Source organism: Cryptotermes secundus, unplaced genomic scaffold, assembly GCF_002891405.2.
Source record: "Cryptotermes secundus unplaced genomic scaffold, Csec_1.0 scaffold1374, whole genome shotgun sequence".
NCBI lineage: Eukaryota > Metazoa > Arthropoda > Insecta > Blattodea > Kalotermitidae > Cryptotermes > Cryptotermes secundus.
In genome coordinates this window covers 68,979-81,368 of record NW_019729914.1, presented here as the reverse complement: position 1 = coordinate 81,368, position 12,390 = coordinate 68,979, and the positions used below count along the sequence as shown (strand labels likewise).

The 12,390-nt window shown below is 43.5% G+C and overlaps 1 protein-coding gene across 2 annotated transcripts in view; it reads left to right on the top strand.

The window, feature by feature from the left end:
• The window catches only part of LOC111865844 (nose resistant to fluoxetine protein 6), a 78,818-nt gene that overhangs the window by 17,032 nt on the left and 49,396 nt on the right, over positions 1–12,390 (top strand). The window contains exon 1 of one of the 2 annotated variants that reach the window (XM_023854199.2): positions 8,425–9,024. The exons of the other annotated variant lie outside the window; for it this stretch is intronic. Within the exon in view, the coding sequence (XP_023709967.1) occupies positions 8,685–9,024 (340 nt within the window). The 5' untranslated portion in view covers positions 8,425–8,684. Of the gene's footprint in view, positions 1–8,424; positions 9,025–12,390 lie in introns of those variants that run through there. 2 annotated transcript variants of the gene reach the window in all.

The following is a 12,390-nucleotide window of genomic DNA, read 5'->3' as shown; positions in this document are numbered from 1 at the left end:
ACTACATATTTGTGTGAACTGGGCTTCTCGACATTAACTGAAATTGAGACATCAAATAGGGAGCGGCTCAAATCCATCGATGAAGAAATGAGACTTGCGTTGTCAACGATTCCACCACGGATCAGTCGCCTGTGTGCAGCTACGCAGGCCCAAGTATCACATTGAGGGTATGGGTAGAATTACTGTATTTACTTTAATAGTAATAGAAGTGTATTTTCTACACTCTACAGTTAATTAAAGTTCATTAATTGTTAATAAACGCACGAGTCAGTTTCTGTTTAATGATAATAAAATAACAATATAATAATATTATAGTAATAAGTTGATCACGTTACGTATTTATATTAATTGTCTGATATCATGCATTTTTGAGGGGAATAACATTTTGGTGTGCCGTGTTGAGTCATGGATACTTCATGGTGTGCCGCGAGTAGAAAAAGGTTGCGGAACACTGATCTATAGAGACGAAATAAATAAATAAAGTATATTCTTCCGAAAATTCAACAGCTGATCTACCAATGTCTAATTAAGAACTACCTCCATGAAGACGTACGGGGAACTAGATGGGGAGGGACAAACTTCATGTCTTCGCCGCTTTACCCCCAGGGGAAAGACTCAGAACTGGTCTGGACGCTGTGTAGAAGAGAACGATCTCTTGCCTCTGCCGTGACTCGAACTCCAGTTCCCCGGTTGTCCAGGTATGCCAGTAGTAGTCTGACGGTCTATGCATCCATCTTGGTGTAAGTCCATTTTGAAAGTAATGACAAGATTTTAGCCTTTCTCTGGACAGGTATAGTCTNATATATATATATATGTATATATATATATGCGTGTGTGTGTGTGTGTGTGTGTGTGAAAGAGAGAGAGAGAGAGGTTCTAACTTCTTTCTTCATTCAAATACAAGGAAGTTCCTACTTTCTATACTAGATGGCGGTACACTGCCGGGTATTTATATGTCGTCAATCACTGCCATCTTCAGGCGAGGAGGGAAACTTCGGAAACCGAAGTGTCGTCCGACTTGTTCCTGTTCGGCATTCTAAACGAAATAAATGTACGTCCTTTGCGTTTTCTGTAATTTGGCGATGGATATGAAAAAGTTAAGCCACAATTCAAGCTGGCGATAGTCAACAGTAAAGGAAATGGGACTCTCATTCTGTATATATGAGGCAGATATCGATCGATATCGCCATCAGACATTTCTGCAGAATGCGTACCGAATTTTGTTAATGAGATATACAAGTATATTACATTATACAGTTACCACAAAAAAAGATTTATTTACAGTAATTAATTTTAAGTGTCTCTGACCCCAGAGGTGCTTGTACCGGTATATATCAACTACTTTAATAGATTTTGATGAAACTTCATAATTTATATAACAATTCCGCTTATTTATTTATTTATGGATGATTTAGTCGGTATCTCAGACTAAATAGTGTCAAATTATTGGATGGTTAGTGAATAGTGAAATGGAAAAGATGTAGAAGGAAGTGGTCGTGGCCTAAGTCGAGGTACTATCCCGGCATTTATTTCAACGGACTTAGGCATTCCGACAGGAACTCCAAATGGAAACATCCTGATTACATGTAAGATTTTAGGTTTTTACGGCGGTGACTAGGAAGAGAGCAGTCTTCTGGGATGTGGCGCCGTGTAGATATTGTGTTAACCGACGTTTCGGTGGAATGTATCTCCTCCATCTTCAGGGTAGAATAAAAAAGAAGAAAATATGAAACGGTCGGTTAACACAATACATACACGGCGCCACATCCCAGAAGACTGCTCTCTTCACCCCGAATTCAAGTCAGGTGTGTCACCGCTTTGAACAATCTGTCGTAAGTACGAAGGAGAGTCAGTAAATGGTTCACAAATGGATATACGAGTAAAACGTAAAACATGTGATATTAGAACATGGAAAAAAGAGACATTTATTTCTCGACATATCCTCCTCCACCAACATTGATACACTTGTCCCATCGCTTTACAGGTGCGTCGAAACCCGCAGCATAGAAATCTTCTGACTGTTGTCTGAGCCACTTCCTCACTTACGTTTCAACCTCTTCGTCATCAGAGAAACGTTTCCCACCAAGGCTAAACCGCTTTACGCGACAGACATTACCATCTTAAACAGGAAATGTTTTTATGAATATCCTATGTATTGAGTCCTTTTCCCCACAAAATAAATGTACAACATAAATCTGCTCTTCGGTATTATACCCCTCAAGCACGGCCGCCATTTTGTCTACTGAAACCAGTCCCTGAACATGCGCATCTGTTACCTAGGCTGTCATGAAATTTGACTGTGCTGCTACCTAGTGATACACGTAGAGAACCTAATACGTCCATTGCAGCTGTTTTACTTCAATTTGTGACCTATTTACTGACTCTTCCTCATGATAGCGCGCGTACGTCTGACTTGTAGTAAAGGTTGCCTTACTTATGGGTTCAAATGAATTCTTACATAGACTTATGCATTTTGGGTGCTTTCCCAGACTCTGATGAAATGTACGGAACTTCGCGATCAAGTGGATAGAACTCCTGCTTCTTACCTCAGAGGTCCCGGAGTCAGTTCCCGGTCCGGAGAGCAGCTATGCTGACTAAAGTATACAGTAAACCCTCGCTAATCCGGTTACAGTTAATATGGATGTCGCATAATCAGGATCGGAACATGAAAAATTAAAAATGCTGTTCATAGTTGAGTACATACTTCAAAAGACGTGGCATTTAGGAAGGCAGATGAGTCACTTCTCTGTGCAGACAAAACTTGACAGTTCCTTCAAACCTGCATTGTTACGTTCAAAAACAAGTACAACTTCTGAGTCTTCTATTGATCAATAAATATATTGTCTCTTTATATTTTTAAATAAAGAATCTACATTGATATTTTTATTCATTTTTCTCAGCACTAGTTATGTCATTCAACAAACATTTATTTGTTCTCAGTCATTTTTTTGTCTTCAAGGGCTACCTTTTTATTCACTAACCCGAATTATCGCCTAATCCATATGACCTCTCCCCCCCAATTACTAACGGTTCCTTTCTAACGGTTCCTTTAAACAAACACCGGAATGCTATGTAAGATTTGAGGTTTTCACGGCGGTGAACATGAAGAACGCAGTCTTCTGGAATGTGGCGCCGTGTAGAAGTTATGTTAACCGACGTTTCGGAGGAACGTATCGCCTCCCTCTTCAGAGTAGAAGACAAGAAGAAATCCGCGAGCGAACCAGCGTGAGCAAGTGCACCGCCGTTTCGGAGGAACGTATCGCCTCCATCTTCAGGATAGAAGACAAAGAGGACCTACTCACGCTGGTTCGCTCGACGATTTCTTCTTGTCTTCTACCCTGAAGATGGAGGCGATACGTTCCTCCGAAACGTCGGTTAACACTTCTACACGGCACCACATCCCAGAAGAATGCTTACTTCAAACACCGGAATAGTTTTCCGATTAGGCCACAATCACTACTTCCCAAATCCTATCCAGTTACTCATTCATCTAAACTTCCTGCCATTCGTCACTATGTAGCCTGAGCTACTGACAGCGTAGAAGAGGAATCAATTAAACGCTAGTGGGTCTCCGCTAAACTTGCATCTCACGGGCTCCTGTAAGCAAATAGAGACGGTAAACGCCACCTCTAAACGAAACGCCTTTGTAGTTACAATCCTTGCGTTTGTTTCTTTATTTAGTTAACGTGTTGACGATCCTAGTTTCGTCAACTTTAAACGCAGTAGGCTTCTGTAAATGTTGTGTTCAGACCTCGCTGATCGGCTGGTCGTCTCTTTTAAGTAAATAAAGATCCTCTGCCAGGGCCAGCCACTAAACGAAAATTCGTTATCTTTTGGTGTGTGGTGTGATAAATATTTACCAAAGTTTCTTCTTTTAGGAACTGCTGCTTCAAACTCAAGGTTAAGCGGCTCAGGACTCGGGATGCATTCCGGCCCTTCGGCCAACCTGTGCAACCTCTGTTGTCTTGGTATCAAGCCCTGTCTGGACTCCTGACCCTCCTGACCAAACTGGGCACAAGTCAAAGTCAAAGTCATGTTACAATGACGGTCAGTCAGTCTGTCTGTCTTGGTGTCGAGCCCCAGCAAACTGGGCACAGATGAAAAGTCAGTGACATAGGGAAGGGAAGGGAAGGGAAAGACTGGAGCCACGGGCGAGCCAATAGGAGCAGTGTAAAATGAAATGGGTTCCTATGGCCTTGAAAGGAGTCATAGGAAAATATAACACGTAGAGCAGTACGAGGGCGAAGAAAGTAAAGAGACAATACATAAAAATCAAGCCTAATAAACAATTTGAATTTGATAGATAAAATTAAGCAAGGCATAAAAATTGGATAGTGAAATGGAGGCGAGAAGACAAAATAAAATAAAAGATACACAGGTGAAAATAATATTAAAAACATAAGCAAAATATTATAAAATTAGAACTAAATGCAAAAGCAATACATGAACGACTGGAATTTCCCAGTTTGCTTCCACCTTACATATATATATATATTTGGGCATTATTTTTGTCATCTTACTCTGTATTTACGTCACGCAAATAATAATGTTAATTAATCCTTTTCGTATTGCCAAATGATTGCAATTTTTATTAAATAAAAGAGGCATCTGTGGTCTAGTGGTCAGAGTTCATGGATACAGATTCAGAGGTTGTTGCTGCCCTCCTCGTCTTCTGTCGTCGTTACCGCTCAGTGAGACTTCAAGCCTCTCGAGTTGGTCGTCACTTATACCTGCCCTTCACGTCCGCCCCTTTGTGGTATGCGCTTTCATCCGCCGCTTCCTTGTAGCTGTCTGGTTCAGGGTAGGGTGTGGGATTGCTCCAAATACTTGAATTTTTATGGGCGCCAGTGGACTTGGGTGAAATCCACGACTATTGGACGGGGAAAACAAAGGTGGGGATTTGGATGGGCGGACGTTTGGGGTTCCGACTGCTCAGACGGTAGGACGAGATTCTATCTCAGGGCGACTAATGGGCCTTGCTCACACAGGGAGAGAGAAAACACTGAAAACACACCCTTCACCAACACTGTTGCGTTTATTGTAGATGTTCACTACAATTACCTATTACCCGGCTGTAGCACTTTGAATTTGTACACCGGACTCGGGCCAACACCGATTTAACGTCCGGGAGGTTACTACTGACTCCGGTTATTCCCTTTGGCTACTCACTCCTGTTACTCACTGTTGGTGTCTCACCGCTCTTATTCCCTTGTAATGACTCACTTCCTCTATTTCCTTCTGCTGACTGACTGCTCTGGAGAGGCAGAAGTCCCGACGGTTTCGGGAACGCCTGGATTCCTCTCCTCTGAAATTTTGCTGATTGGCTGAACCTAAAATTTGGGTGTTTCTCTCATTTGCATTCAGCCAATCCCTAACCAGATCCATGTTAATTTGGGCCTAAGTACAACACGGTCCCTCTGACAGCTCTCAAATAAATGGAGGTACGCTAACGATCGCTCGGTACGCCCCTTTCGAAAATTATTGCGACTCGTATCTGTCAAGTCTCAAATTTTCAAAGACTCGAACCGTCGAAGTTAAGCATTGAAATCCCCAGAAAACACAGCGGGATACTTCCTGCTCCGTTCTGGGGGTTTCAAGTGACCTGCAGCTTGCTTGTCCCTCAGAAAGACCAGATGTCGTCCTTGGCGTCTGTTGGTGCTGGGGTCAATTCTGTATCATCTATTGTTAACAGTAGTACAGTTCGTTTACATGTAGTGCATTGTAATAAAAAATGTAAATCAACAACATTGCTGAGGTTCCTGCATGGTGCAGTTACAAGGTCCCAGTTTCGATTCCCGGCTACCAGATTTTCTGAGAAGTAGTGGGTCTAGAACGGCGCCCACTCAGCCTCGTGAGGATAACTGAGGAGCTACTTCAAGGAAATAACGGCTCCGGTCTTGAGAACCGAGATTAACGGCCGTGGGGATCCGTTGCGCTGACCACATGATACCCTCTATCCGCTAAAGTTGGCACTAACTTCGCCGACAAGCGGCGGTCGCTCGGTCAGTATAGTTAGCTTGCGGACTACAGGCCACGGAGTTTGTTTGTTTTGTTTTGACAAATATAGAAAGGTTTCTGGAACTTAAATTAGTATTAGGCGTCAGGATGAAGTTATTAGCACTTCCGCTTTGTACTCGGAGGGTCCATGTTTTAAATCTCGGGCCGAAGATCGACCAATTTGATTGAGGTTCCTTCAGTCCTTCCAGGCGAATGCCTGAATATATCTCAAATTAGGTCACGACAGCTCCGTCCCGCATTTCTTCTGGTTCTTTGTTCATTATCGCTCTCGTATACTGTGTGTGACTGACAGCATCGTTAGAAAGCTACAAGTAAATAAATGGGATGTGAGCTTTCTGGTGTCTTCAGGGCTGATGTTGGCTGGGGTGAGGGCGTGTGAGGGTGAAGTATAGTCATGTAGGGCAGGGGGTCCCAAACTTTGATATGACGACCCCCTTCATACTTTCGCTAACACCGACGTCCCACAAATCCTCTTACTGCAATAAACGCAACCCTTTTCACTCGAATTAATATCACTGCTTACAATGAATTACCTCATAAGTAACATAATAAGGACGAGATCACACCAAGGAAACTGGCAAGAGCAACGCTGTCGCAATTTCAAGCAGGCAACTGGTTTCCAGATTAGCAGGCTCACACTGAGGAAACTTATGTTCGATTAATTTCTCACATCATCTCAAGTGCTTACGTTCGTCTGACGTAATGCATAATTGTATTTTCTTTAATTTCGTGCACTTACCTTCTGCAATGGAAGATAGTAATACTGATCCTGTCATAATATGGCGGTGGATTGGGCCCAGCTGAGTAGGTTTTACCTGAAGACGGAGACAGAATCCAGTCTTCGTAACGTTGTGTTTTGAAAAATAAACAGGACGGTTTTTAGATAAAGACAAGACCATGGATAATGTCCAAAAACATAAAATTTGTACTAGTTGAGACCGGTTGAGACGGCGTGAGAAAACAGGAAGACGACCATAAGGAAAATATTGGGATGTTTATTAATTTGTTTTAATTAAGATCAGTTTATTTTAATCAGGAAATATCGCGTTCTGACACGATACGAAATTTTGACATAAAGTGCAACAATTTTAGCAAGACAGAAGACACCTGAAGATGGCCGTATAACACGTATAGCCGAACCACGTAATGTGGAAGAAGGATGACTGTACAGTAAGTTTCATTTAAGACGGAAATACAGCTGAAATAAATGATATATTAATGTAACAGGATGCTTAAATAAAATATTATGAAAACATTGGGTTCATCCGTCCTTCTGTGACAATTTAAACTGAGGCGCTTATATTGTTTTGAAAGAACTTAACCAGGATCCAGACTCATTCGTCTCGTGAGAAATTTTTTCCCAAGCCAAATCTACTTTGTCCCGCCTAGCACAGTTTGGGCGGCGTTTGTTATATATACCAGGCTCTTACTCAGTTAACTGCACAAAAACAAAATTAGCAGCTTCGTCAACCTTTCGTGCCATCTTCAGAAACAGATGAATCACTGACGGGCGTTACAGAATATCTGACACTAGGAAACCACGCGGCAACGCAGTCGTGAGAAGACTGACATACTCCGTTGCCTGGAAGTTGAGTTTCTTAGCCTTTCCTCATGTTGCATTGCCGTTTCTTCAATTTGTACTGCTCCATTCAGCAACATTTGTTCAAGTCTAGGCTAATAACAATTCTGGGAAATTGCGGTTGCGTTGCGGTTGCCAGTTTCCTTGGTGTTTCCCCACCCCACCACAACTGCGACTAAAAAAATTCAAAACTTTAAAATGAAAATGCTCTACAGTTTTCTTTATTTGGCGTTGAATGGTGCCGACAAATGTTGAACTCTTAACAACTGCAATATTTCATTAAAGGGAAATCTATCGTTGCAACAGGCCATGGAGGCCCACAGGGTTGTGAGACTTCGAGGCTCCCACATTTTGTAGGCAGTCGGCTCGCAGATGGCGGTGAGGTTGTCAGCCTTACGCGCCGGTCATCCTTTACCCCCTGGATGATTTCTAGTACTCATTTCTGTCAGAGGCTCAGTCGACCCCAGGGCCATAGTGCGGCTGGAAGGATTAGATCAATTAAAAAATCCACTGACCTATTCGGGAAACGAAACCGCGACCTTCCGACTGTAATTCCGACTAAACGATTCTGACGGCTCCTTATGGAAGAGGTCGTTAAATGCAGCTAAAACCAATTATTTTTCCTTAATTTGAAATAAAAATTCAATTGTTTTCTTACGGCCTCACCCGCTCCTCCTGGAACATGCACATGCCCAGCCGTGGAGGGGGAAACACGTCCCCCCCCCCCGCACTGGAATAGTGGAGCCCTTCCTTCGCGACGCTTCTAGCCATATAACCAGCAGAATTTCAGAGCAGCCGTTAAAATAGCTCCGAACCGAAGTCCAACACGACAATTTACACGAATCCGAGAGAGGCCCCTGCACTCCTCTGGACGTCAGTGCTCCAGGCTTGCAGTGTGTGAGGAAGTTGTCGTTACGGGAAAGCCTGAGTAAACCCACTGCCCGTCGTGACGTCTATGCAGGAGAAAGGGAGGTAGAAAGTATATAAGGCACGGGTAGCTGGCGGGCTCGAGGCAGTGTGTGTATTGTTGAGTGCTGGTAGCGCACAAGCAGTGGCCCACTTCGGCTTGCAGTTGTACGTGCCAGACATGAAACGGCTTGTGATGTTCCTGCTAGCGGCTGTCGGAACAGTGGCAGCAGCCAGCAATGCATCCGTGGAAGAAGTGAGCGGTGATCTGGTCGACAAGGGGCTGAACAGCAGCCGCCGGGGAATGAAGTCTGTGGATTGGAACGGAGACGCCATGGAGACGCCACTGGTCAACGTCACGGCACGTATCAAATCGCTAGAGAATCTGCTGGAAGTATTCAACCCCCAACGCCTGGCACGCCGATGGATATACCCCTATGATAACCTGACAAATGACTGTGGAACCCACATGGACCAGTATCTCAGCCAACTCGGGGAAGGGGTGCTATGGGCGCTCAAAAGTGAGTACTATAAATGAACATCACCACCATCGGGTAGGGCCAGTTTGATTTAATTGCATAAAAACTTTCACATCTTGCGTTCTTAAGTGACCATCATCAGGAGGTGCTCAACAAGTAAGGAAATTTCGTAGTCAGGTCAACTGTTCACCAGTTCTTCACTGTAGGGAAGCCAGCGACTAACCGCTTGAGCTATGGCGCAGCCTAGAATATCCTTGGTCTGTATGTAGTGGCCGATTTTATATTTGAAATGATTAAAAAAAATCTTTTGGAACGTCTTTAACGCATTAACGCCTGTACAATTTAATAGTGATGTGATGAATAACTTTTGTTTTTACTGTAATTTTAAATGGGATTATTTGACCACACAGGAGTAAAATTGGCGAACAGTTGATCGAAAAAGAAACCAGCGTGAGCAGGTGGCTGCAGTCTGTTCACATGGTTCCTCCCTCGCCGATTTTTCTACTCTGAAGATGGAAGCTATACGTTCGTCCGAAACGTCAGTTCACACAATATGTACATGGCAGCACATCCTAGAAGACATCATTCTTCACAGTTGACCTTTATAACTGCAAAACTCTTCCTCAGATGTCCAGTACATTCTGATGATGTACTGTCTCTTAAGAGCGAAACATGTACAAGTTGTTATGCATTAAATCAAACTGGTCGCACTCGATGGTGCTGTTGTCCACTGTGACGGACCGCACTGCCTTCTCCTGAAATAGTACTGTAGGGTTAGCAGCTACTTGGAGAAAGTCAATGTGTGTCTGTTCCTCCGCTCTCAACCCCTTTTGCTTAATTTCCAGCTTAACTGAACGAGGTGAAGCTGTCTTATTTTCTACCCTAAATGTTGTCGCGCGAACTTACTGTTGGCACATGTCTGTTCGGCATCACTCCTGCGTTACGCGAAGTGAATGACAAGTCTTAACGAAATCATAGATGTATAAGATACGGGAGACGGGGTATGAACTGGAGCCTGTAGACCTGAAAATGGTTGGATTTATACACAGAAAATAACTGATTCCGTAGAGTTGAGCCATTCTTGAGAAGCCGCCATTTGCGCAGCTGCTCAAAAACTGCCCAACATCTTATGGAACCCGAAGATTCATTACCGTGTTCACAAGAGTCCTCTACTGGTCCCTATCCTTAATCAGATTAGTCCAGTCCACACCACCCCATTCTGTCTCTCTATGATCCATTTTAATATTATCCTCCCGCCTACCCTTATGTCTTCCTGGCGGTCTGTTTCCTTCTGACTTTCCCACCAAGAAAATGCCGTATACATTCCTCTTCTCCCATATCCGTGCTACATGCGCTGCTCATCCCATCCTCCTTGACTTTTCCATTCTAATTATACTTGGCGAAGAGTACAAGTTATGAAGGTCCTCTTTATGCAGTTTTCTCCAACCTCCCGTCATTTCATCCGTTTTCGGTCCAAATAGTCTCCTCAGCACCCCGTTCTCAGACACCCTCAGTCTATGTTCCTCCCTTATTATCAGAGATAAAGTTTCACGCCCATACAAAACGAGAGGTAAAATCATAGTTTTTACATACTTTAATCTTTATGCTTTTAGATGGCAAAAGAGAAGACAAAGATTCTGAACTAAATGGTAGCAGGCATTACCCATAATTAAAACTCTCTTAATTTCCTTGTGAGTGAGACTTCGACCCCTTGTCGTCTTTCCTAAATATATGAATTCTGCCATATTTCAAACAATCGATTAATTTGTAGCCGTCCAAGTCAACCCGACCTCCTGCTTGGACGCCGTTAGCTAAGGTGTGAATGGGTAAGGATAGGCAGCTCAGCTGGTACAGGTCTCACTCTGACGCGAGGGTCGCATTAACGGGGAAACACGCCGCCCATGCACCCCAGACAAGCCACAACGATTCACTTGGCCAGTTTATACCCTTAACAGCGAGTTACTGAATTCGCGTAATGAAGTGCTCAATTTCTCCCTCGCGTCAGTTCAAGTTCCCGAGTCGTAAACTCGTCCGTTGTCCCGTGCAGTTGACACACAGGGCTCCCCGTCTCGTACTAAGCGACGCATCGCCTCCAAGCAGTGGCGTCCGACGTAACACCAGTTCCTCACTGACAGCTGGCTGGATTCGAACGGAGTTCCTCACCCCTGCACCAGCTGTAGGCATTCCTACTGGTTAAAACCAACGGAAGTCACGTCATCCTATGTAATGCATTTCCACATCTGGAAGCCATCGGCCCCAGGATCTGCTCCGATCGGCTTGACCCCTCTCAACTCGACTTATGGTGGCAGAAACTGTCTCGTGCTCAGGTTTCCCGCCCCAGGCCCCATAACAGAATTCCAAGCTCCGCGACATACTCGCTCACTTCAAGCCAAATTAACAAATCAAAATCGAAATAGGCAAACGACTAAATGTGCCTATAATTTTAGGCGGTTATAAGTGGTTATAGCTCCAACCTTGTATTCCGAAGGTACCGCGTCCGAGTCTCTGCCTAGAGATTTGCTGTTCTGAAGTTTCCGTTGTTTCCTATCTGTATGTCATGATTCTGCCCTGAATTTTGGTGACGAGACAGCAACATATACTGGACCAACCTCCTCGCTAGCATCAGTTAAAGTTTGCGTGTTTTTCTTTATGGTCTCAATGTCATATCCCAGTAGACTTAAATCATCAGCATAGACCAACAGCTGATGTGTCCCATTTAATTTCAGTCCTACTTGTTTTCCCTGAACCTTCCTAATGGCATATTCTAAAGCAAAGCTGAAAAGCAATGACGATAAAGCATCTCCTTGTTTTAGACCACTTTGGATAGGAAAATTATCAGACAAATGTTTCCCTACACGGACTTTACTATACGTTTCGTTTAAACATATTTTAATCAACCTAACTAGCTTCATGGGAATCCCAAACTCTATTAGAATATTGTGCAGTACTTCCCTCCTAACTGAATCGTAGGCTTTCTTGAAGTCTGTGAATAGCTGATGTACTGTCTCATCGTACTCTCATTTTTTCTCCAGTATCTGACGAATGCAAAAGATCTGATCTGTAGTTGATCTGTTACGTCGAAACCCACACTGGTGCTCCCCAATAATTTCATCTATATATGGACTTAACCTTGAAAGAAGAATATTGGACAGAATTTTGTGTGATAGCAGTGATATCCCCCAATAATTATCACAGTCAGTTTTATCACCCTTCTTCTACAATAATAGACTCCTTCCACTGATCAGGCCAGTCTTCCTTATTCCAAATACGATTAATGAATTTATGGATGTCACACCACAATGTTTCACCTCTTGCTTAAATCAGTTCTGCCGGACTTGCATTACTACCTGGCAGTTTGTACTTTCTCAACGTGGCAATAACAATTTCAACGTCAGAAGGGCTAGGATC